The sequence below is a fragment of the Dromaius novaehollandiae genome, chromosome 3, assembly GCF_036370855.1.
Source record: "Dromaius novaehollandiae isolate bDroNov1 chromosome 3, bDroNov1.hap1, whole genome shotgun sequence".
Taxonomy (NCBI): Eukaryota; Metazoa; Chordata; class Aves; order Casuariiformes; family Dromaiidae; genus Dromaius; species Dromaius novaehollandiae.
Window position 1 is genome coordinate 98122116 of NC_088100.1, and position 27653 is coordinate 98149768.

Consider the following 27653-nt stretch of genomic DNA (forward strand, 5'->3'; position numbering starts at 1 on the left):
TTGCACAGCAGAATCCTCATCTTTCTAGGAACTCTAGCTGTTATTGCAGACCTGCAGGCACAAATGTATTCACTCAATTTCTCTTTCTTCCTGTTCTTTTCAAAATATAAACAGCAGCCTTCAGAAAGCCATGGGCAGTTGGGATCTTCAAATGCCCTTCTTCTCCATTCTCCATGCTTAAGCAAGGGGAATCATTCTTCTATAGGTCCTTTGCAAACATGAATGTGGTGTGTAAATCAACCAATAAGATCTACACTTAAAATATTCAGCGAGTAATCTAGCCCTTGTCCCTCATAATTTAAGCCTCTGGAGCATGCTGTTGCGAGAACAAGTGTGAAGTTTGTGCCTCCACAGGAGGGTAACAAAAAGTCTTCCCTGTAACAATAGCAGCATAACAACAGGAAAGTGGCAGTTAATGAAGTGCTAGAATTCCTTATCATTTCAAGATGCCTTTCCTGTGCTGCTACAGAAAATAAGACATGAGCTGCTTCAGTCTGCCATCTGCATATTAGCGTAAATGCCAATGGCATGGAGTTTTGCACTAGTATGCTGAGTTACGAATAGATTTATGGACATATTTTTGCTGTCCACTTAAGATAAACATCCCAGTAAGCCACCTTTGTTAGCCGTATGCTCACACTACCATGGCATATTGCTAATACGAAAGGTTCTGCAAGAGAAAGTAAACCCAAAGCCAAAGCTCTTCTTATATTCCATGTTCCCTGGACTTCAGTTGCAAATGGGACTAGTCATGGACTTTCAGCCCTGGGCAACAGTCTTTCTTTCCTTTTCTCTGAAAAATTCCTCTCCCCAATCTGATAAAGAGCCAGATTCCACTGCTTCTTAAATCAACTGGAGTTTTACCTCTGGCTTTAATGACGTCAGAAACAGGCTCAAACCAGGAATTTAATTTATTATCTATGCTAATACAAAAATAAAGTGCTTCTACTTGAATGCTTAAGAATATACTATAAGTAACCATGAAAGTATTATTTCACTTAATGGTTTAGATTTCTTTCTGAAAATAGTACCGGAGATTTAAGTAGCCAAAAAGTGAAAGAGTCAGTGTTATTCTGAGGAACACAGAAAGCAAAGCTGCAACAGTCCTGCTGCTTATCACTCCATCCCAACAGGCGTCATATAAAAATGTACGTTTAATAGATGGTTAAATGAATTTAATTATTCAGTATGAAAAGATTTTAATGTTACAAGACCAGGACTCAACAAGACCAAACAAACACTGCTGGATCTCCAGTACAGAATCAAAAGAAGCATAATAAAAATTGTTTAACTTATAAATATTTGGGAACCTGCAGTGCTGGGAAGTAGCTTTCATACTTCTTAAATTCTAGTGTTGTGGTAATCACAGCTAAAAACAGCTGCTGCACTGACACTGAACAGAATAAGAAACAAAAACTAAGACTAACAGAATGAGCAAATTCTGGGACAACAGAACCTTGCTCATCTAAACAAACAACACTAAAAACCTTTAAAATTACCAGCTCACTTACTCTTCACTTCCTTAAATTGTGATACATGCTGGATACAACCTCCTAGGAAGCTATACACTTCTGGGAGAGTTTAGTGGTTGTATCAAGTCCCAAGCTATTTCAAGTTATTTGAAAGTGAAAGTCCTTTACTTTGCTAAGGGAAAAGGTAAAAGTGGCACAGATTCTTTGCACCGCCCTGCCCAACCACCACATGCTGGATGTATTGGTATGAGCACCCTGGTAGGCAGTGCTGGTACTGTGGTTGATGACTGTCTGCTGCAAGCTAAACTGTCAATAGTCAATGCTTTTCAATATGTATAACACAAAAGTGATACATTTTGGAACCACCTCACATTTAATATTCTAATTCATGATACCGCTGTGACAGGCTCAGAGTACAAAAAAAACCATTTGATTTCAACAATTACGGCTGTTTGTAAAAAAAAGCCTAAGCCCCCAAAGCCCACATCCATTTTTCCCTTTTTTTTCTAAAGGACATGAGTTAACAATTCTGTCAAATAAAAATTTTTCCCTGTTTCTAAACCTTCGCTTGTACATCGGTATTAATTATCATAGCATCACTCTCAGAAGAAGGCCCACTGTCTTCCTATGCCTGAAATGCCTGCAGAAAAGTGGGGAATACGTAATGTACAGTGTTTAACAATGGTACATGAGTGCCTGAGGTCTGAAGACCACTCCTCAGTGTTTCATCTTAGCAATAACACTTCATGCAAAAGCATGCAGTATAGCCCCTTGCGTGCCCATCTGCTAAATGCTCATTGCCATGCACTGATGACCAAATGGAAGTATATTATGAAACTGAAGGGACACCTCAAGGTTATTAGGCCTAAAAACAGACCTACCTTGACATTTTCCCCATATTGTAGGCCTTACCTTAAAGAGGGACATTCACACTGAAGCAAACTTGAAAAGAGAGAACATTTATACAAAAAGAAATTTACTTGGCCAGTAATTTCCTGTGTTCCTTTTGGTATTACTGAATGATACTTCATTTTCAAAGGGCTTCTTCCCCACAACGTAAAGGCAAAGTCATAATTCTGCACTTACGACAATACAATCCACTGTCACAAAAAATAGAAGGCACGTCAAACCCCCCCCCCCCCGCTAAAACAGTATCATGACTTCCCAACAGGAGGTTAAAAATCCCTCATTAAAAAGTTAAAATGTCTTTGCCTCTTAGCAGTCGCGTATGAAAATAAGTCTGAAAACATGGGAAGACTTGTAAGACTTCTGTTTCAGTCTAATATATTTGAAAGTTTTCTCCAGAAATGTGGTCCCTCTTTAAGGATTCCAGCCATATTCCACAGTAAGCAGACAGTTGCTGCAGCAGTGTAAACACGCACTTCTCTTATTGAACACATTTGCAGTGACTGTTTGGTGAGGCACCCACTATTCGGCAGGTGCGGCCTCTGCCTGTTTGCCTGTGCAAACGGGCTAACTGCACACTCTGAATGTGCTGATTTGCATTCACTACTTATTATCCAATTTTCAAACATTGTGGGCATCTGGCTTGGCATAGGTCTTTGACAAATGTCACCGTATTTTCACTCATTTCAGGGAGGGAGGAAAGAAAAAAAATCACTAGTGCTCACTGACTCAAGTTGTAACACTTAATCATTAGCTAGCACTAGAATTTGGTATCTGGGGATGATTTTATTTCAAACCTTTGCTGCAGCGCAAAACCAAAAGAGAACACATTGCTGGCATCCTTAAGTCAAGACTTAACAAGGGAGTTCAGATTCACAAGGAAACTAAATACAGACACCGTGGCTTGGAGAACGATAACTAAGGGGGGAGGGGATTAGACAACGGTTTATCTTAGAGTTACAGATAAAGAGAGAGATGTGCAAATTAATGTAGGCGATTTGAGGCGGAAAATCAAGATGAAATCTGCTAACACTGAGGTCTGGTATAGCACAGAACACTCTTCCAAGGGAAGCGATGAAGGTTTAGTCAATTTGAAGCCAGGCTCATCTTGAACATTTGGATTTTAACACCTCTCAGTCATGTTGTTCCTCTTCTTCACTGTGCATTGAGCATTTTGAGATATTATTATCTCCACACAGTGGAAAGCGAGATATACAAAGGTTAGGTGATGAGTCCTGAGCCACTCCCTTAGTTCCTAGAAAAGTTGATAAAAGAACCTATCTATCTTGCAATTCTCAGGTCTCCATTTCTAGTTGCTAGACCAATCCTCTATCCCAGAGAAGTCAGAACTGGAGAAAGAACACACAAATATTCAGAAAACATTCTCAGTGATAAAATGGGAGGAATGGAAGAGTCTGAAAAATGGAGAGAGTCACATTAGAAGAACTAAACAGGCCCTTTTGGCAGCACCTGCTTTGATTCCCTACTGCAAGACACAATTCTGCAATAGACTATCTTGCTCATTTTTGTTCCTAACACTCTTAAAGACAGTTAGCTTTCAAAGTGGAAAAATGAGAATTTACAAAGGCATAGATAAAATTAAAATAATGTATTGTTCTATGAAAGCTGCACGTTCACAGTAAATCATCATAATACGATTATTTTGTTAACTCCATCTTTATACAGCCACACTAAGAATGGATTGCCACAGGCACTGATAAAACCATTAGAGATGAAACTATGGCTTAATTGCTAAAAAGATAATACATATGGCAAACATCTGTTTTACCAGGCTTTGTACTACCCTCTGGCTCAGAGTTCTTTAGCCTTTCCATGTTGAGGACTCCTTAGGCAAAGTCTCAAATTTTCCCAACCCTGACATTTACAACAGGGGAAATGAAAATGACAGTTTTGTTTGCATGCACACATGCAGGTTGACAGAGAAAACTCAGCCTGAAAGGGGTAAGAGTGTGCAGGCAGTGAGATTTTCTTTGCTATAAACTGCATAGCAATTTCCTACGATCTCACAGTTCCTCACGCGTCTTTCACAGCACACTCAGTCACCGTGATCTATGGCTTAAGAAACACGATAGTAAGTTTACTGTGCTGGTCTAGTTCTACAAAGAAAGAAGAAATTGATGCTCTTCTGAAGCTATTGCTGACTTCAGATAAATGAGCTACAAATGTAGGACTGTAAATTTCCTCCATCCCCGGCAAGTGATCCCAGGGGGCCTGGGATGTTACATATTACCACTCTTTTGGCCACTTGTGCACATCTCTCTGTGAACTTCACTGGCTGATGTTAGTGATAAATTAGCAGGCCAGAACTTCATCCTGGAAAGCCAGCAGCTGACCAGCTGTGCCCTCAGAAATGGCATGAAGCAACAGAATTTCTTGCAGGGAATCTAATACATGTGGAGGACAGTAAGGCAACAGCAAAATAGTGAAATATACTTTTGCTTCACTGTTTCAAATATGAACTTTGCCATTAAATAACAACTTGGACAATATAAATTTCATTAATACATATTCAAGGTGAAACACTTATCTGTTTCAATCACTGTTTTGAATGCATATTTTACTATTTAGTATGGGATAAACAGAACCATCCCATCATGTCACTAAGCAAGATTGGCCACAAGTACAACAATATCAATGACTTTGGTAGAAATTAATCTACTGCGCCCTTGTTTTCATTTGTAATATGGCAAATGTGCTTTGAAAAGGGAGATAATCCAATTCAACCAAGCCAGGAGCATAACCATGGAAACAAAGAAAGATGGAGAGCAGAGGATCACTGAGTACTATCAAGGCCTTTGTAGTTCACGGGCAATAGATTATGTTGGAAACTACAGCCAGCTGTTAGGGCCAATGGTTAGGGAGATTTCATTCCCCAAATGGAAAAATTCCAGGAAAAATATATGAGCCAAAATATCTCAGCATAAGAATAAAGTGCCTGAAAGAGAGTACTGTCTCACAAAAATCACTTTGGAGAACAGATTTCTGTCCATACTAAAAGGGTACTTGTTTCTTGAATATAAAATTGCACATTCATGTCTGTGTTAAAAGCAGCAGGGAAGAATAATAATAGTCAGAAAGTTTCAAGACATTCTGTGAAACTCTAAGAATAAGCTTTTTAAGAACATGGAAATGATCTTCAAGAGACTTCAAGAGACTTCAAGAGACTTCAAGGTCACTGGAACTTAGATGTAGCAAGTGTCTTCTACATACCTGTTCAAAAGTCTGCTTGATTTCTAATACTTCCCCCCAATATAGATCCCCCAGAGCTATTACTTTTTCTCTAGCAGCCTAATCTTTATAGTAGTTCCACATGGGAGAAACCCTCAATATAATAAATCACAGTATATATCGAAGGCTGAATTAATTTTGCAATTATAAAGCTTTATAAATCTGGATTTATGAAAGGAAGGGCTGGTAGATAATATGCATCATAGTGCTGGGCCCCAGTGCATTTTCACCCCCTCACATTCGCTGTTCTAGGTCATTAAGCTGGAATAGCAGCCAAAGATGCTTCACAGTAGGTTTTAAGGCCACCAGATCTGTTTCCATCGCCTTTATCTAGCACAACCTGCTGTTCCAGTCCTGTCACTGCTTAGCAATCTACATCTAAGCCATTCATATGATTGCTCTGCTCAGGGCTCGCTTGCAAACCTTCAGAAAACACAGTGAGCTTTTCAAGGATCTTTTGAACTTAAGTAATTTTCACTCAAAGGCTGAAGATGATTAGAAAAGAAATTTCAGCTTCCAAGACATCATTAGAATCAGCAAATCATTAACAAATGGGAAGCACATTAATGGTATTAACTTCTGGTATAAGAAGGAATATATTTGTACACATCCACAGCATGAAAGAGATTTAAAAAAAACTCTAAAAAATCTGGCTAATAAATAGCCATGCAGTGTTTCTTCCAAGTGCAGCTGCAAAATTCAAACTTCTGGTTGGCAGAGTTGGAGACATACCTGAACCTCTGAGAAGCAGAGGTCTTACACTATTATGTATAGCTCCTCAGAAAACCTATTACGGTCTCCTCTGAAGAGAGCTGGAAGCTGCTGCCTCAGACTGCCATGGAGGAGCCAGTGGGAATCTTGGTATTGATTTCAAAAGGATACAGATAAAGCCTACATATAGCAAAGCAAGAATAAAAGGTATGAGAAAAGAAAAAGACTGCTGTGCTAACCAAGGTATGCCCAAGCATTTGGGGGATGAATGGAGCAGCGAGGCAGAACCGAAGCAGCATTTGTTTCAACGCTAGAACCTCAGTGACCTCCCTGGGGAGATTATTCCATTGTCTGACGGGACCTCAGTGTTTGACCATTTCCCTAATGCCTTTACATGTCTAGTGTCAGGGTTTTATTTTACCCAGAGCTCATTTGAAAAGATGCTATGTTTTAAAATATATTAAAGTGTATATGATATAGTAATTATAAAATTTCCTCCCTTAGTCATCTTAACTGCTGGTCAGGAAATAGTTGAATACCTGTGTAAGTGTGTGCATTTTTGCATGAGGATAGTTTTATATGTGCATGCCAGTCTCAGGTTGAATGCACACTGGACTATATATACATTGTATGCTGTTCTTCCTGCACATACGTACACCCATACCACATGTAAGAATGTCTATTTTCTGATTATTAATCTGGCCTCTCTTCTTATAGCTATTTTCACAGTCCTACGTTCATCTAAAGATAAAACTATAAACACAATTTTTGTATTCCCTTTTAACATTACAAATCACTTCTACTTAATACATAGCTCTTTATCAATACTGAAGGAGGTTAAAAACCAAAAAACATTCCAAACACGGGTATTATAAGACTGGAGTAGTTATGTTTATTAATCTGAATGAATGCATCTTGATGCAAAACTTGAAACCAAATTTAAAGAGGAACACTCTATCTAGATTTTAAGGTAGACTTTAATTTCATTAGCTTTCAACTTATTCCTTTTTTTGTATCTTTCAAAGTGAGTGCAATTTCTCCACACTGGGCGAGTATCCAAAATCACCTTTTCAGCATTTATGAAGACATTGAACTTTACTGCCTTAACAATTCCCTACAGAGAATTTAGCAGATTCCTTTCCCACTTCCAAAATTGCATCATTAGTAATTATATTTTCTTGGTGCAATCTTTCTGTCCAGCCTGGATACATGTCACACCTTATTTCCAATGAATAATTTGTTGTCTTAAAAGCACAAGTAAAAATTTCAGTATAATCTTGCTCAAGATTTCCATACAACAACAAAGCCCAAACAGTTGCAAAATTTATAAAGCTGGTACAAACCACCTGATGGGTAACATAGTGTAATTATACAATCTATACCCTTTCTAAGTGTAGAAAATTTGTCAGGATCAGGACACCATGGAAGATATCTTAGAGAAAACAGATTGAGAACACAAAAATAATAGGGATGCCTGTACAATAGACTACATGCTATCTAAATTCACCACCATAAAGAAAGAGCTCAGAAAAAACCAAGCATACAGAAGTACTAGACTATAGGAATCAAATCAGATAGAATAAAGAAAGTTGGCATACACAATACGGGAAGAAGCAATATAAAAATCCAACACTATAGAAGCAGCCTGAAGAAAAATGAAAGAAGGTGTAAGTAAAGCATAATGTATAAAATCAGCCAAAGAATTATTAAAGGACAACTAGCTATCTCGGAAATTTTACAAAGGACTGCTCAGAAATTCTCTGAAATCACTACTAAAACTGAAGTCCCCAACTTAAATATCATTAAATGAAACAGGTAAAGGAGAGAAGGAACAAAATGGCAGGAGTGAATAAAATAAAAATGGCTTTACAATATAACACCAGTGACATAATTACCAGAGAGAAGCTGCTATGAGAATATAGAAGGCATTTACATCAGCAATGAATAAAAAGGTCTGACATACCAAATCCCTTCTGAATTTTAAGAACGACCACCACAACAAGAACTGCTTACTAAAATAATAAAGGCCTTGTAAAAATAGCTATTGACAAAGTGAATGTGCATCTTCAAACATCAAAGGAAAACAGCTAATAAGCAGACTAGATGCGAGGAATCTGGGACTTACTAGGTGGCAGGCATAAAATGTAAATTAGTTCGGAATTGTGCATTCTGACTTGGTAACGATATTACCAAAACATTGATAAATAGCAAAGCAACCATAATTATTCTTAGATGAGAGGCCAAATTTTTATAAAAACAGGAAAAGAGCTACACGCGCGCAACTCAGCTGAAAACCGAGTAAGGCTGTCCGCAACTATGCGAGGGCTGTGGAACCTGAATGGAAAGCAGTTAAGTGTTAAATCTCGAATGGACGCTAACGGGGTTCATGGGGGGTTTACACCTGCTGCAGCAGTGTGGAGATTCACGTGCGAGCTCAGGCACTAGGTGCAAGGCAGCGCCACCTCCAGAGCAGAGCGGGTGGGCAGGAGGCTGAAGCAGCCGACGTGCCCAGCGGGCTGCTCCTTTGCCAGGGCAGCGGCTGGCTATGCCTCCCTGTGTCCCTAACTGCTGAATTACAAGGTTTCCATCCTTCCAGAAATACACTGAGCAAAACTTCCCCATATGATAACATTACATCTTAACATTACTTTTAGAAAGACATTCACAAAGGCTAACTTCTCTGGGCTTCTGGGCTCTTTTTCCATAGCACGTGGGCGTGCGTGAGAGACTCCTCCGAAAGCAGACTCAGAGCAGCTACTTCAGGCTCCTGTCCTGAATGGGCCCTGCGTGAGCAGCCCCACCTTCACCTGCCACACAGGGCACTCTGGGAAATGCATCTCGCTGGACCAAAATTAAATGTATTAAATGCGATAGTAATTGTGCAATGACAGAGGTGACTTCTCTACCTCTAACTTTTATGAAATAGGATTCAGTGTTAAGCCCAAAGTCTTTCTTTTTTTTAATACCCTCATACATGATCTAAAGAAAGAAAGTACCTGAACCATATTTACAGGCAAATCAGACATTGTAATTAGGAAGGTGCAAAGTCAAAAGATGTGAATCGATCTCTAATGATTTATCATGAAATTATTTTCATTTACTATTCTAATGCAAAATTTACTGTACATATTCTCAGCTAAACAGCTGACATTTGGTGAACTGTAAGTGCATCATATTTGATTATTTTCATCCACAGGAAGGCAAGAAAAAGAAAGGATTTTTGCTTGGCTTTTGTTGTTTCTGCATGTGAGCCTGAGGTTTGTGTATTTTGTCAGTTCAAAATATAAATACTTGATTATTACTTGGCCACAATAAATATATCAACTTATCTATGATGTATGCTTATTTCCCCCATAAAGCTGTTTTTTTTCATATACCTTTAGTTAAAATACTAAAAATCACAAATTCTTTCCTTTGCCTTTCACTACTAAATCCACCAGCCTTTGGCAATGCAAGATGGTAGCAGAGTTCATACAGAAAGTATATATCCCACTGCAATATGCTCTTCAGATCAAGGTGTCATTAGGAACATTGGAAAACGATTAAAACAGGGCCTCGAACCCTCTCTCATGGTTTATGTGAGTGCACATAAATAGCTTCCTGTGCATTAATCTGTTCTTGACACTTACCTTCACAGAAACATTGACAAGGCAATCTTTTCAGCATGACCCTCATGTTGTCGTTTCGACCCCAAAATTTTGTATCAAGGAGTTTAGTGTTTCAGAATAGCCCACGACTGGAATTGTCAGCCCAAGCTCTCCCTGAATGTTAGGCAAACTGCTACTTACAATCCGAGGCTTGAAGGGCGGCTTGATTTTCCTTTGTTCTAGAAGAACCCAGTCAATTTCCTTGAAAAACGGATGCTGCTTAATCGCATCTTCCCCATTTTGTGACGCCACACAGCCGAGTCGCTTGTTTGGGTTTTTTGTCATGAACTGCAGGGTGGGGGAGGGAGAGGAGGAAAGAGTTACAAAACATTCATGACAATGGCTGGAAACTGTTTGCAGTTCAATCATGCGTTGTAATTCCCACCGCCTATTTTTCAAAGAAGGCCCCGCTCCAAAGTTTATTCTTCTGTACATGCAGCAAGGACCCCCTCTAAATTGCAGAGGTGCTAGTCAGCCTAGGAGATTCAGGGACTCCGATGTGTGTATTTCCTGCAGAAAGCGCTTTCAACTGATTTCCAAGGCCTCTTAATTTCATCTGTCTGGGAGCACTGCAAGAACAGCTTCCCTTCTGGCACTTCTACTTCCACTTTTGGCCAAAATACTAAAAGAAAGAAAATATCAAACCCTCCCGAGATGGTTTAAAATAGATGTTCAGGATAGCTCTTATTTCATCTCGTCTCGTTTGCTCTACCTTAAGTATTAGTTTTGGGGTAGGGACCACCTATTGTTCTCGCTGCTCTTTCTTTCCCTTCCATACATGAGCTGCATAAACACACTGCATTCGAGTGGGCATGTGGAAAGCCCTGACCTCCTCACGCATTTCTCACACTCCGTTCTGATGTGAATAAGAGCAGCAGTTGCAGAAATGTGAATTACAAGAATCCAGGAAATACACTGACTGATCAGCAACAGGACAGAGCTTCCCTCGAGAAACAGCACTACATAACTCGCACCTTCCTTTTTCATCCTCAGTACAGGATACCATCAACTGGACGGCTGCAGCAACTGGCACTAATTGGTTTCCTTAGGTGTGATAATTTCTAAGCTTCTCACTCTTAAACCCCTATTATTCATTTCACCCAGATGCTGTACAACTTGTGTAAGGCATCGACACCAAACAATGGCAGCTAAGCGTATATGTTCTGATTCTGATCTGCTATTTCCTCCTTCTCTGATTAGCAATTGCTCTACCTATTTCCTAAAGAATTTCTACACAGAATCCTTGCAATTAAGGTAGCAATGACTGCTGCTCTTACACATACCATATACTCACAACAAACACACATAAAATATAGAACTACCTCAAACTTTACTACGATTTCATAATCAGCTACTATTGTAACACTTCTAAAATTCAAAAATTTGTACAAATGCAGCAAAATATAATAATTTCCCAGTGTCTTTTTAACCAAGGTACCACATTACAGTACACATCTGTAGAAAAAAAAACTTAGCAAAAAAGAATTACTGTAATGTATACCCTTGCTTTATTCCTCCCGTTATTACAGAATCAGTTACTGACGCCCTTAAGATGGTTTAAGATAGCTAGATCAATTATCCACGGGAGAATAAAATTGCTATCACTGCGAATGCATAATGTAAATCAGCCAGGCAGCTCTTTGTGGTTCCCGAAACACATGCGCCACCCCAAAGACGACCCTCTCTGTTTGGGCTTGGGTTCAACTGCTCCCTAAGTTCTTTTGCAAGTGGACAAGTCATATCTAAATTACAGCCCATATTTTCTATGGGCAGGAGAAACAAAGGTTTTGAAAGGATTATTGTGCTTTGGTGAGGTCTCTTGGAAAACCACAAAATGCATTCCTACGTTCCTCTGCTTTATTTCACCTCCAGGAGTCTCTGGTGCCTGGGAGAGAGCAGGCCAGGGAGCAGCAGCCGCATGCTTTGGAGAAACAGAACACGGAAACTACAGAATCCGCGTACTGAACTGTATAATCCAGGTATCAAAGAGGCAAAATCTGATCCTAGTATCTGTCATGCCCTATTTTTGTATTAAGCTGGAAGCAGGGAAAATACCAGAACATGTCATTTTTAAGAACTGCAGGACAAGAAAATGCTACTCGGTAGTACAGTTCAGCTCTGTACTTCACAAATTTCATGAAACTTGGACATGAATGATGGAAGGGAGAACAAGTTTTAAGAATGAACACTTAAAACAAGCAAACAAAAAGCAAAATGTTTATCATATGCAATAATCTCAAAATTCTGAAGTGGACATTTAATTCTATAAATTAAATTCCCTGCAAAAAATATCAATTTTTTCACCTTTTATTTCTATTTGTGAAGCATAAGACAGCACAGGTTATTTATTCCTCTGTTTATCAACAGCATCAACAATGCTGCAACTGTCACTGCACTGGCAGCCGTTAACTGTACTATGTTGATGAGATGGTTGCCAGTGGAGCTGATAGCTATAGCCACAACAGTTGCCTTCTTATTTTCCTATATTAAGGCAGGAACCTCCATTATTAAAAGAGCAGAACTCTTTTAATGGCAGTGCTCTTATGGACTTATATGGCAACAGAACAAAATGTTGCTGAGATAGCCACGCAACTTGGGGCCTGCATCAAGGAGCACCAGGCTTCCAAAACTTTGCTTCTTGAAATAAACTGCGCAGCTTAAAAACAGAGCTCTGCCTCTGCCCACCCAGAGATCTGTGTCCTTTCGACACACAGGGAAGATGCACTGTCAGTAGCTGTGTAGACACAACCTCTCTCCATCACTTGCAAAGCAGCACAGAGCTGGGCATCACCTGCTTCTCCATGCAATCTGACTATCATACATTCTTGTATTGTCAACAGTAAGTATTCTAATTCAATGAAGAATTGTTTTCCTTACAAGACAGGAAAGAATTTTAAATAGCAATTCCTGTCAATTCACAGGAACAGGACTAATAAGATTTGTGGGATTTCATGGGATAAGCAACATGCTGCCTTGCAATACTGAGCTGAACAATTATCCCCAGAAGTATTTTGTTAGAAATAATGAGAGAATTGCTTCTTGCGAAAATAAAAAACATTGTTACTCAATGTAAGTGAATGTCATGTTATTAAACTTTCCTTACATGCTATTTGGAGGAGTGTAAAAATACACAGTTTCTACAGACTAAAATCCATGTCTCATAGCACAATGTGAGGAAACGAAGTGTTCCAAAGCTAATCCCTTGCTAGCATTCAGCAGTAAAACACACAGACGCCTCTTTCTTTCCTCCGTTTTTCCTGTTCTTCATTTAACAGAATGTGAACAAAGATGAGATGAAGATCACAACTTTCAGACTTGTTTCACACCATAGCTGTACAGGCAGCAGGTTGCTAAATGTGAGGGAATGCTTTCTTTTTATGATGTAAGCTGGCACAGCTCCATTCATTTCTATATAATTTATGCCAGCCAAGGCATCTCGCCCAATGAAGAATCTCTTATTAGAGTACAAATCTATTTAATGGATGCAGCTCTCTTTTTAAGGTTTAAAATGGCATTAAAGATTGACTCTAGCTAGAAAGCATAAAAAATGGACTACACTGGAATATAAATAACCATGCTAGTATCAAAATGTAGAAAAGAGCCTCATGAAAATTAAATTAAATGTTTATATTAAAGTCAGGCTTAAAGAAACTAGTGTTCAATGCCCTTGTACTCACATTCACAAAAATACTGTTTTAACGTGCAGCCCAATTCTGTGTCTGCATTTGTGTGTGGTTAATGACAGGCATAACATCAGTAGTTAGACTTCTCACTACGGGCCACAAATAAGACACGCAGTGAGGCTGACTATTCAATCTGTTTCTTCCTTTGCTCTGTAAATCAGACACCTTCTTCCAGTAGATGCAATGGCTCTGGCACTACATGTTTTACCAAGGGTTATCAGTTAACTTTTCCCCTCCAACAAATGGTTTCATAATTCATAACAATAGATAGTTCGGTTAATCTAGATTCACAGAAAGAAGTCTGTGGATGGGGAGTCAAAGGAACAGATCTTGTAGAGACTGAAACCAAAACACCACACAGAAAATCTCTTGGACTTTAGTGAAGTTCAGATGCACATAGGAACATTGACAAAACACCTTTTTTCCACCATCGGCCAAAATAACCCCTGGAGCCTGGATATCAGACTGAATTCTGCAGCTCAAGTCCATAAATTTTAATTCCTGAACTGAAAATAGTTGAAGTGTCTGGGAACAAAAAAGAGCACATGAAAGTATCATGTCAGCTAATAAAAAGACAAAGGAGAGGTAGTTCAGAGGAGAAGGGAGGATATGTGTGAGGGCCATCTTTAATCCTCCTGTGTCCTCAAAACTGTGGATGAAGCAGAGGAGACACCTTGCAAACAATTCAGAGGTTAACTTGGAGTTCTCGTATCTCATCCTCTAGAGGATGTCTGTCTCTTTTTTGGCTAGGATGAGCCTGAAGATATTCATATTGGTTTCAAAATGTAACCCTGCATAGGGATTTCCGTAGGACCTTACACTATCAGCTGCCTTCTTAAACTGAAAGTCTCCCTTATCCCAGGTATTGAAAGAAAAATAAAGCTCAAAAAGATGGAAAATTGGAATAAAATACGTTATTTTTTAAGCCAATAATCCTCATGTTTTCAAAAAATGGAAATCAGTATACTGCTTCTGATTTGTTTCACTTTTTATTTTAAGAGGATACTAGCACAGAAGAAGGAATTTACATCAGTGTCACGTTCATGAAGCACACCTAACTTCAGAAACGTATTCTAAAAACTGAAGCTGCCCAGTGACACATTCTGCCTAAACAAAAAAATTGCTGCAATTGGTGGCACATATTTCTGTCAAGTCACTTGTCATATTTAAAAACACCAACCAGGGCAGAAACAGTTACACTAGAGTAAGACTGCTTATGAAATTGTTACGTGAAGTAAGAAGTACTGCACGCAGCTCTAAATAGAAGGCTTTCAACCTAGCTTGGTAATAGGGGAAGAGAGGTAGCAGGATGGCACTTGCCCTAAGTGGATTAAACAAAAACACTGACACTGTTTCTTTAATTACATACTGCTTTCCCCCACGCCTAGTGAACACGCAGCATATAAAGTGTCAAAGTGATAACATAGTTCTAGTTGGTTGGGTTTTCCCTGAAACATGAATCTGCGATACACAGATTTATACAGTGTACAACTGCCTGGAATACAAACATTCTGTTCCTTTCCCACAAGCAGCGTAATTTATCCCAGGCCCCATTATCCTAACAGTGGCACTCTGAACTGAGGTTGAACTCCCAGAGGTGACTGTTCTCAACAACTTTAGGCAAATTCAATTTTAATCAAAAAAAAAAACAAAAAAAAAAAAAACAGAGGAGGAGTAGGAAAACTAGTAATTGAAGACTCACTGCTTTTAAAATGCTGACGGCTTCTTTACTGAGCCAGACTGGATATAAGACATCATCGTGAAGGATGGATTCAAAGAGATCATCTTCATTGTCAGCTTCGAAGGGGGGTTGCCCAGCCATCATTTCGTACATGAGAACTCCCAGAGCCCACCAGTCCACTGATGGGCCATATTCTAACTCCTGGAGGATCTAGGATAGAAAGAGAGATCAGGCAAGTTAGCTAACACTCTCAGCTGCACATTTCCTGCTTTAACACGAATACACTCCCTCTCCCCCGACGCCTAAACAGGACTCAATCTCACACTGATCTCAGTAACGGCAGGCATGGTTTCTCACCCTGCAATTTACACTAACAGAGCTAAGTGCCCACGTGTAGTTCTCAGAAGTACTAACTGTCTTTATCAGTCCCTTGACTAAAAGAGTACATTCATGAGCAAAGGAGTTGTATATCCTTCCCAACTGTTTATAATACGCCACGCTATAGGGGAAAAAAATCATATATACAAAACAGATTGGTGGAAAATGTGAAATACTTCCTTGTCTCTATCTAGAACAAAACAAACTGAATCAGCTCGTACTGCTGCAAAGAGATCATCTGAGAGATTTATACCAGTCCTTTAGGTAGGACTGAAGGAAGCAAAAAGCGCTTTTGCCGAAGTTGTTTTTACACCATTAAAACACTGCACAATACAAGGCTGTAGCATTTGCTTTAATTGCCTTTGCTTTCAGGAAAACTGGCTACAACTTTTTGTGTGGCACAAGTTCAACCTTGTAGCAAACACCTTTAGTGGGGAGTAGTAGCTTAGCATGATGGATTATTATTGTGTTACTTCATGTTACACAACCACTGCTGTACAAGAACAAGGTTAATTCTTGGCTCCTCTCCACTGAAAAGCATCTTGTAGTTTGGCTGCAATGTTTCAGCATGACAGGGGACTGGGGAAAGAAGAGTAGGCGACTGTTTAAGGTGAAGCTGAATGGCTTGAAATGAGTTGGAATGGCAGCAACCACATGGACTCCTTGCACAATATCAGTAGTACTGACAGAGTTCCCCTGGTGAGCTGCATTTCTTTAGTACTGTTTTTGGGAACCATGACTGTACTCTCTATATAAAACCAAATACAGTCTTACCATAAAAACAGAAATGAGTTTAACATTTGAATCCAGATGTTTGGATCCTAACTAGATTCTTAGGTGACTAGATATTAAACTTTACAGAGATTAATTACAGAAAATAATACTCTTAAAAACTGGACTTATCCACTGTTCTCGGCACTCTTTGGAACTCAGATTTTGCTAAAGAAAAGAAAATTGAAAGATGGAAAGATTATTGAAAGAAATTGAAAGATACCAGCATGATGCATAAAGAAGCAGGAGATAAGGCTGCTGCAAATAAGATAACAAAATAGAAGCATAAGTTACTGACTCTGTGTAAAAGTTCCTGGAATCTTATTATTGCTTGATTTTTAGTAATAATTTTTAAAAGATTCATCAAAGGACTCAATTCGTAAACAGAATCAGAAAACAAGTCCTACAAAAACAAAACCATAACATTTGCTTTTATCTTTTTTTATTGCCTGAGTACTTCTCAAACTCCATAAAACACTCGTTCATTGATATTATGATAGTTTCAAGATGATTCACACCTTAGCACTTGTGCTACTGAGCTTGACAGCCACGAATGCTAACAATATGGATTTCAAATTTACTGTCTCTAGCAAATCTTGCCACTTGTGCTATCCAAGCTTGACAGCCACAAATGCTAACAATATGGATTTCAGACTTACCATCTCTAGCAAATAACAAACTAACATTTTTTGCCCACTACAAATTTATGGTTGATGAAAGACAAACCAATGAAACTTTACACTAAACTGGCACACTGAATCTTTGGCAAAAAGGTTAATAACAAAACTGAACAGATAAAGTCTGTCTAGGAGACAGCCTAACCATATGATACTGACTCATTTTAGGCACTTGGAAAGTGCATCACATAATATTAAAATTTAGGATATGTAAAATCAGCACAAACGTGCCATTTCTTTTATCCATCTAATAAACTCCTTCAAATGAATTTGGGTGTTGCCAACTGAGATGCAACATCCATATGAAAAGCTCCGATTTTTCTGTGTAAGAGTCTGCATTTTCTATTTATCCATATGAATGGAAATACCACAAATATAGTATATTTTACTCACAAGTACTTTAAAGAAAGGAAACAATGATATTACCACAAAGATCTAATGCAAAATGATACCAAACTATGCTCCCAAGCATCACCTTATAAGTCTCACTAAAAATTAAAAATATTTCCATATCTATTAACGATCAGTGTTGGTAGTACTCAATTGCATTTAGCACCTTAAAGACTATTAAGTGCTTTCAGAGTGATGCTGCATCAGAAATGAGAATATGCAGAAGAATACTGTTAAGCTCAGGGAAGAAATAACTGAAAAGCCATACTTTGCCACTCCTACCAATACAGAATACCGCTTGCACCACCTAAAGAAACAGACTTCTGCAAGAAGAATTGTGGTAGAGACTAGTTGGTATCTTCTACTAATTTCATTTACCTGTAAAAAAGGTCTAAAACAACACATGTAACACAGTCCATCTGATGAACGGTATTATCTGTATTCTTAGTGCAATGCAAAAAATACCTCTGGAGCTATATAGTCGGGCGTGCCACAAAAGGTTGTGGTTGTCACTCCATTCAGAATCCCTTCTTTGCACATTCCAAAGTCAGCCAGCTTACAGTGGCCTTCAGCATCCAGAAGAATATTGTCCAGTTTCAGGTCCCTGTAATAAAAAGGCCCCAAATTAAATCAACTTTCAAGTTTTGAACATGTGCTCCTAAAGCTGATCACAAACTATACAGGAATTGACAAATAGGTGGTTTCACAAACACCATTTGTGTAGTCATCCTTTCCATGGGTGCTTGAAAAGCTGGTAGTATTCACTAAGTACGCCTGATTAAAGCCAATAAAGAAGCAGATAATAACAAGCACTTTGCAAGACCGGGCCTTTATTCTTTCCTTGGCAACATGATAGCACAGCTGCATTCAATGCAGCATCAGAAATGTATGGAAAAGGTTCAGTCTCTCTAGCTTGCTACATATCTCAGACTCTGTCTATGTGAAGTACGAACCATGTCCAATAATGAAGCCGCTCTCCATTTTTGCATCAGTACAGAGTACCAATTTATTGATATTCTATTACATGGTTTGATTTAATAGTTACTTTTAAACTTGGATTATTTTGGATTGGATTCTTAAAGTATAATTCAAAATTCTGATTCCAATGAGAGGGCTGAAAGACAATACTCCCATCTTTGCAAAGTATAATTATTTTCTGCAGTTTAAAAGCTGCTCAGAAATACTCTCACAGGAATATTCTGCATTCATTGTTAAACAGCACATCTTAGCAGCTGTCTGTGATCACCCTCTGTACAAATGTGTTTGTGTCAAAAATATACAATTCTTTGGTTATTAAATTGGGTGAGGTCAAAAACAGGTTGAGAAAGGGATATCCACCTTTCCTGTCTTGCCCTCTGCACATTTTCTAAATATACCATTGATGGTTATCTCACGACCTAACACAATGGATGCTAGGTACCATTTAATTTACCTGCCACTTGCCTTAGACTAAGCTAAGAAAGGATCTGGAAAGTCAGTGTATTAAAAAACCCTTGGTTGCATGAAAAAAAAAGTAAAAATATTTTATCGCATATAAATGATAAAATAAAAAATCAAAGACAACGAACAACACATTGCATGGTTTATTTTATTTTTATACTTCTGTCTAGGCTCTAAGTGCCTCTGTAGTGTTTTAAAAATACACAGTAATGTGTAAATGAAGACATCATATGTATGAATACCTATGGGAGTAAAAATCAAAAGCACAACACAGGTCCTTTGGTGACTCCAAGTGCAGATACTTGCTTATCAGAACTTTGCTCCTAGCACTACTAGAGAAGTTTCCATAGATAGAATTGATCAGAAATAACTGTGTAGGCAAGCTCTCAATCAGATTGAGGAATAAAATCCCATGCCAGGCTCTGTGAACAAATCTCACCCCAAAAGCCTAAAGATACAAGTTTTGTTGCAAAAGTCCTTAATGCCAACAAATTCCATCTGAGTGAGGAGTGAGAAGCCTTCGTCTTACTCTGAGGATTTGTTTTGGAGAAGTGCCTCCCTATCAACGCCCGGTCTTTAGAACCAAAGTCAGCATAGCACAGTAGAAGCATCCAGACACATTAAAAGATGAAACAGCCCTTCAAAGATTGCGTTATGCTGGAATTTCCCTGGACATGTCCAGGGCTACAATATGCTTACATTTCCACAGATGTGTTCATTTTCTTTCTATCACCCCAATTTTACCTAGGTGCATTTTTTAATTTTTTTTTTTAATTTTTTTGACCTATGTTGAAGACTTTTGGACATGCTGGTTGACCTGAATCTAACATGCATTTCTCAAGCATAAAAATCAGATATTTCCGGGATGCACTGGACTTAGTACTCTAATGCTGCATAATCACTGTACATCTGTGCAGCAAATCAGACATTTCTGGGAAGCACTGGATGACTTACTGTGCATGTAGAAATCAATTGTGCAGTGTACATGTTACAAAGGGGTTTGTGCATGTGCAAGAAGCCTGACATAGCCCAACAGTCAGATTTACCTCACTTACAGTAAATCTACTGTCTCCCACATATACTAGTCTTACCAGATATGAGTTATGTGGCTGAAATACATACCAGCTGTACAAATGTTCCTTGCAACCAATATTCCCTACACCAGACCTTCCCATCTCCAGACCAGTTACACTGCTCTTGTAGGTCCTCAGTTGATTACTCACATTAAGGTCCCTTGGGGCAGACAATATATTTCATGATTCTCTAAAGTCATCCTTTTTACCAGCTCCTACACACAACTCAGTATCTGACTGGGTACAACAAAACCCCCTACATCCAACCATTTGACCAATCAAAGAATCACCTCTACATATGTCAGGAGAAGGATTTTCAGGAATCGTCTAGACAGACTAGCTCCAAAAATCATCTCTCTTCCCCAGATTTCTCTTCCAGTGAATCATAATTGTTACAATCAAAAGACATGTTTTAAGACAAGACTATGACAGCATCAAGAAGATCTTACAATAAGAAGATTAGGTACTTGTAGACAGGGAAAGGAAATAAATTTGTATTTGTAGCTTTATCTTTTAACCTTCTAAATCCAGCATTATATGTTCCTAAGCAGAAGAATACAAGCTGAATTTCAAAAAGTCAAGATGTTCTGATAAAGCAATCAAAGCATAATTACATTTGATGTAATCTGGGAACCACTTCCAGCCAGCATCACAGCAGAGTATTAGAAAGAAGGTCATAAAATGAATAATTATTACAGGAACTGATTAAATTCAAAAAGTTGCTCAGAAAACTGGATCCACTTGAATGTAGAGGCTGATCTCAGAAGTCTCTTACATGTCATATTAACTCTGTCATCCCAGAAGCATGACTTTCCAGTGACAGGTGACACACTGGAGCTGTTAGGACCTATAATTGTTCAAGTTTTGTTTAATGCCACCCATGTGCTTGACATGGAATTGAAAGTAGATATAGGTGGTAACCCCAGAATCTCCTAACCTAAGGGAAATCTGGACTGTAATAAAGCTCTAACACTGAGCCACCACATAGTGGAGAAGGACAGAATAGTCACCATTGTCTTTATTGGCTCAAAGATTTGTGCAACTAACAGAAAATCTGAATAAAAAATTAACCTGACAGGGGAAAAGAGAATGAACAGAATGAGAGAGAGAGAGGAAAAAAAAGGAAGATTCTAAACATTAATTTCTGACTACCTGAAAAGACCAACAGTGAAATTTCAAGCCTACCTGTAAAAGCACAAGTCAATTTTAAGGTTCTTACCATTTACCAAATTATAAGCCTATTTGACAGAACAAAAATATCTGGCACTCAGTCATCAAGCCAAAACAAAGCAGTGAAGTCTATAAGCCTCTTCAAAATGCTATTCCAGGCATTGAGGACATCAGCTTAATTACTCATGCATTAATGGAATTTAATACCAGTAGATTCTTATTGGCACAAATACAAAGTGCACCAGAGTTGAATGAAGTCAGAAGAAATTTGGAAGAGACTAAAGCAACAGCAGCATGACTCCCATCGAAGAACAGATGGGAGGAAGTGAAAAAGTAAACCTGAGAGTCTGCCAAAGAGCCAAATTCATAGCTAGTCCACAAGATTATCATAGTCCATAAAAATGTGCACACTGAAAACAATTCAAAAACTATTCTGTTAATTTACAGTTCCCAAATTAAAAAAAAAAAGTATTTATGCAACTTTGGAAAAAGAAAGTTCAGTGACTAAATAAATGTGAGAAAATGGGTAGCATGTGTCATTTAACCTCTCACAGAAAAAAAACCCAAACAAAACGTTCAGATACAGATGAGGAAACAAATGAAAAAGTAACAGAAAAGAGTTGTCAAGGAACCATGTCTTTCCAGTGCAGTGGTGTTACTGAAATTTCAGTTTAAGACCTATATCTCGCCAGAACTGTTCTAAGAAACGGCCAGCTCTCCTACCATGTCAGAAAGTAAAGTAAATAGCTATCAGTCTCTGGAGTGTAAATTAATTGTCTGTACAGAACGATTCATTCTGTCTTTTACTTGGTTCCTAGTATTAGCGCCAGCTGTCCGCCTCTAAATCAGAGCTTACCAAATGATACAGTGTCAGATAGCTCAGTGACAAAGGTCTATTAAATTCTTCTTTTTCACATTTTGCATTCTCTTTGTAGGAACTAAGAAAAGTTATCTGTGTCTGACAAAGTGAGTTCCTACAGCCTGAGTAATAACATGCAACTGCAAACTGCCTAAGCAGTCAAGCTAGGAAAATGCCCAGATTGCTTGAATGCAATAATGATATATTAAGCTATTTCTCTCCTTGGTTTGTTAGCCAAGATACTCTTCACAGTCAGATCAGTTGACTTGAGCAGTCAAATACATAAAATATGTTTTTTTAACATTTCTTTCTTTCAGAAAGTGTTAAGCAGAAATTTAAGCCTTGGTTTCTATTTCTGGATACTTGCCAGCTTCACAAGCACCTCAGAAGCTGGAATGACTGGCAGGATCTCAAGAAAGAATCAGGATTATAATAGTAAGGTTGGTGCAAGTCAGAACAGAAGAGCAGGTTGGCTGCAAGTAACCTGCAAGAAAACTTCCATAATGCTCATTCATTCCTCCACATGCCAGCATCATGAGACACTGACGGCCCTCAGTTCCCATAAATGCCGAATTGCTTAGGACTGCACAGGATTGGATTCCCAAAGTCTGATTTCAAACAGTAGCCAGTGAGATAACTGCCTTGTGTGCGTGGCCAAGTGTGTCACACGTGTCATTCAGATAACACAGATGATTTTCTTGTTGAAGTAAGGCAATTAATAGCCAAGATGGGTTTTAACCTGTAAAATCAGAAAGTCTGCCAAACATTATTAACAGTAGCCTTTGAATCAGGTAAATATTATTGACTAAATAGATCCACATTTGAACAACAAGATCAAGTAGCTAAGAAATATGATCACACATTGGCTTAAGCAATCACTTGACAATGAAATATCTCTGCTGCATCTGTTTCTACTCTAATTGCTGAATGAGCAACAAAATTAGAAAGCATATAAATTTTGGAGCGTAGGTCAGCTATGAGAGATAATAATTACTGTCTGCAAACAACTGCATGGGAAGCAAGGATATTTCTTTATAGGATGAGAGTTCAGCAAAGGATTGTACCTTGCTGCACATGTACAGGACATCTAAGAGGAAAGATCTGGAAACCGCCCAAGTTAGAAGTATATAGTTATACTGGACAACCATCAAAGAACAGATCCTTCATAATTTTTTTCTTCTTTTTTATGACTTTCAGCTGCATTAAACCCTTTCAATAGTGCATTTGAAATCATTGTGCTGTTGCCTTTGTTCTCCTGCATGGGAAAATCCCATCTCCTCTGCAAGCCTTAAATGGGCTTTTCACAGAAGAAACTGCAGAAGGTAAGAGGGAAACTTCCCCATAACAAGACAGGGAGCCAACAGAACCACTCTCCCTCTCCAGTTACTACAGTTATTGAAATTCATAACAAAAGGCAATATCCTCATTATATCAATTAACAATTTCAATTAGTAAGCTGAAATTATTTTTCTATTTTAATTAAGGTAAGACTTCTACATTCCTAGAATTACTTTTTAACTTACTCAATGGTACCCTCATGCCCCGACAGGTCTCTCCTGTGCCCAGTACAAACTTAACTGTTTGCTATAACATTGCATTTTCAACATAAGTCTCAAACATAAGCAGTAAATATCATAGTATTTGGATCACTTGTATGGTACTGTCTGAAACACTATCTTCCAGAAGATTGATGAATCCACCAAAATGTTTGTCTTAATTCTTCAAACACATTGGTGTCCCCAAAATATCCAGATAACTCATGTACTACATTCAGATCTAGGCAAGATGGAGTTATATATGAAGTTCCTCAGAAAACAAAAAAAATTCAACAATTTTTATGTTCTGATACTAGCTTCCTTTGTGATTAACCCTTAACAACTTAATCTCAACTTCTATACATAAATGATGAGCTAGATATATCAGGCATGTTCTTCATTAGTGGATTCTTTTGTTGCTTTAAATATTTTAGTCAAAACTCACCAGCAAGGCTTTTTTTCCCAGTACAGATTAGAGCTAAATGAGAAAATCCAAAGAGTAACTTCTAAGAAAACACAAAATAATTAATTCTTTTTTCCATCCTAGAAATTATTTTGGAAAGAAGAAGCCCCAGGAGCATGAATCTAAGACAGTAGGGCAGTTTTTGTTAGCAGTAAGGAAAAACCTGAGTGGGACTAAGAGAGAGAAAAAGATATTCCTTTCTTGTCTTAGAACCTGATGGTTCTGCTGCTCTTATTGCTGTAGAAGATCTCAGGGATTTTTGCCTATATTGACCTGAAAGCTTTCAAATTTCTGTTCTGCTTTTATGTTGATCCATTAAGGAATGTATGATAAGCATTTTCTTTGTCCCTTGACTTTACAAGTCACATTACTTGACTTTAATAAAGAATAAGGACATTATCTATCACAAAAAAAAACTATAACAGAACTGTACCCAGCAACCTACAGCAAAATCTGCTGGGCAGATTTGAATACAATGTTATTTTTTAGCAGCATCCAATTTAAAATAAAGTGAATCTACCTTATTTTCATATGTATCGGTATGCATAATGGTTAATGGCAGATGGATTAAGAGCACAGACCTGATTTCCCACAAAGTCAAAGATACCATAGCTACTTTTTCATGGGAGAACACTGTGAGAGCTTGGATATGGGGGTGACCATTAATGGGAAATGCTGACTTTTAATGTGACTATTGTTACACTTTCTGTCAGTGCATGTTTACTTTCTAAAACACATGCATTTACTTTCCCTATCTAGCATAATGTCCATCCCTATGTCATCTACACAAATATTTTATGGACTATGAGGGTGGCAGAGACAGGAGGAGAGAGGTAGCATGTGGAAGTTTGCTGCCTACCTGCCAAGGAAATCAGAGGGAGACCGACACATAAATGCCACTGGTGGCTCTGTAAACCCTAATCATTAGGAGGCAAAGCAGCTAAGGAAACTGATGACTTTTCTGGTAGCATAAAAATGTTTTATATACAGTAATTTCCATATACGGCTTTTTAATGGCTTTGACCATAACTTTATTACAATTGTCGGTAGCAGCTTAGGACATTACAAGTGCATGATTTGCTTATCTTCTTATGCTGTGTTTCCTTAAAATAATGTGCAGACAAATAAATATATAGTACTTAACAGGTTTCCTTTGGGTTGCTTTTCCTTTCTTATTATTTCCACATTTTTATTTGTGAACATATGTAAAACATTCTCAAAAACTGACTAAGCACCAGGGGAGTGGTCTCCGTCTCTTTTTCAAGAGAGAGTTGCCTTTTATATTCTCATCACACTACTTTTTAAAGTCAGTCTTTCCATGACCCCTATGTGGGAAAGCAGTAATTTTTCAATGAGCCTAGGGCAAGAATGTGATGTAGAGTTACAACAGTGCCTATTTCTTGGCCTATTTCTGAAGTCCTTATATAGACAAGTTTTTTGTTGAATTCTAGTGGCAATTCTGTCTTCACATGGCCTGCAAGCCTGGCACTTTTATACCAAGTACAGAACTACCCCAAATGGAGCTGGCTTCATATTAGGCCTATTGTATATGACAATCTGCCTCATAAACTTACAGCTAAACTAGACAGCAAATGAATTTCTCATTTTGTAAAGCTTCTTGAGATTTTAAAAATCATTTGTGTTTCACGCTGGGCCAAAACCCAGACTTTTCAAAGGTTTTTGCAAAAGTAGCATGCAAATGGCTGATAGCCTGTTGCTCAGAACAGTGTCCTAATCTTGGAGACCTGCTCTTAGCTGAGACTGAGCTCCCTGGTCTTTCAGGTCTACTACCTCACATGTGAATGCCTGATATTAAGGTTACTAATGGTTCTGTCTTTTTTCTTTCTTCTCTCCATCTCTAGTTTGGGTAAATTCACCTTTTTCTAATTTTTTATAGATTTCAGTTGAAAAATTCCTAATTGCCTCTTTTGGCTGCGGCTGCGAATGACAGGATGAAATCTGTACCATTACTGACCATTATTGTTTCAACCTCCGCTACAAAGCCCATGTGTTAAGTCATTGCTAAATCCGTAATGCGATAAAACCTGTCCTCACTGAACCTGTCCTCACTGACTCCTCAGTGATCCCACTGAAGACAATAGAGTTCCCTGGGTTTAGCTGAGGGCAGACTCAAGCTGAGGTACTTTACTCTGTTAGGTTCAGTGCTTTGTGTTCTTATTTTTTTACATCTCAAATAACATGCGAATAAGATTGTGTATTATAACAATAGGTTAGGTGGAGTGCAAACTGAAAGTCCCTACTATGTACATTTATAATCTTTTTAAGCAAAACAATTCTAAATCATTATTTGATAAAGCCACTTGATGAAAGATAGTGAAAGGATGTCATGAAGCTAGAAAAGCTTGTCAGGTCAAGTTTAGAAAACAGAATTCTGAAAAATGTTAACAGGGCCTCAGAAAGCAACTTTATCAACAGGCATACTAATGAACTTTTTACATTCAGATCAGTTCAAAAGTTTGCCTTTTGAAAACAGGAGCAATGGTTTTTTTGGGTGCTCTTAGTAGGTAAGATGCCAAAGTCACCATCATTTCAACACCAACGCAATACAAATTCTGCAAACATACAGAAAATAAAATAGTACTTGGGTTTCATGCGTACAGGTTCTGTGGATAACTGAAAATACTCACATTCTTTCCTTTTTCTTTTCCCTGCTTCCTTCATGGAAAGTTTTTTTACACAGAATAGAAGAACATATGGCCAAGAAATGCATGTCTGTTCACATGGCATCTTAAATAGTTCCCCTCATTCAAGTACCTCAGCAATGAAGCCTTATAACCCATAATAACCCACAAGTACATATTGCAGCCCTACACAGATAACGGGAAAGACAGACTAAAAGGATGCCACGTAATCAATCATGATTCCATCCTGTTTTTAAATTTACCTTTGACGTGAAAGTAACTAGAATTCCGAAACATTTTGCTCTGTTCTGATGGTAATTTCCTTTTATGCACTTTTCAGGATTCTGACCCAGATTCATCCCACCAAACATTAGGCTTTTGATTGAGGTACCACAGTTTTGACCCAGGCTCCCTCCATGGCCATCTAGGAGACACAGGTATCCCCCAGTGAATGACGCACAGAATGTGTGTGCTGCAACAGCTTCCTAAAGGTGCCCACCTTTCTCCACCAATTGCAAATGTAGTCTAGGACAAGCAGGCTCCTGACTTGGGAGCTTTAGTTACATTCTAAATTTAGGTGAGATGAATTTGAGCTGTTGCATATTTTCACTACAGCTGCTTCCTTGCTTCCTCTATCTTACTAGAGATTTATCCTGTTCTCATACAGACTAGTGGTGAAACCTCCATTTTTGTAGGATGTAGCCAAGCAAAGGCAAATTTTAAAACTGGTTCTACATTTATTTGGCGTGTTACATACAGTGGAATAGCCACACATGCACAAAATTTGTTAGGTTTTAAAGTTATGCCCCGTAATAATTCTTAATTTTTCTCACATTTCTCATATTGCACTCTCCTGATTGCAAAATCTCCCAGCATCCAGAAGAGTATGCATGTCCACTGAAAAGC

General features: G+C 38.3%; 1 protein-coding gene across 1 annotated transcript in view; it reads right to left on the bottom strand.

Moving 5' to 3' along the window:
• PRKCE (protein kinase C epsilon) overlaps positions 1–27653 on the bottom strand; it is a 300001-nt gene that overhangs the window by 15127 nt on the left and 257221 nt on the right. Inside the window, exons 12-14 of the mRNA XM_026121196.2 lie at positions 18031–18169; positions 15371–15559; positions 10127–10273 (exon numbers count right to left, since the gene is read on the bottom strand). Of these exons, the coding sequence (XP_025976981.1) occupies positions 10127–10273; positions 15371–15559; positions 18031–18169 (475 nt within the window). The remainder of the gene's footprint in view (positions 1–10126; positions 10274–15370; positions 15560–18030; positions 18170–27653) is intronic.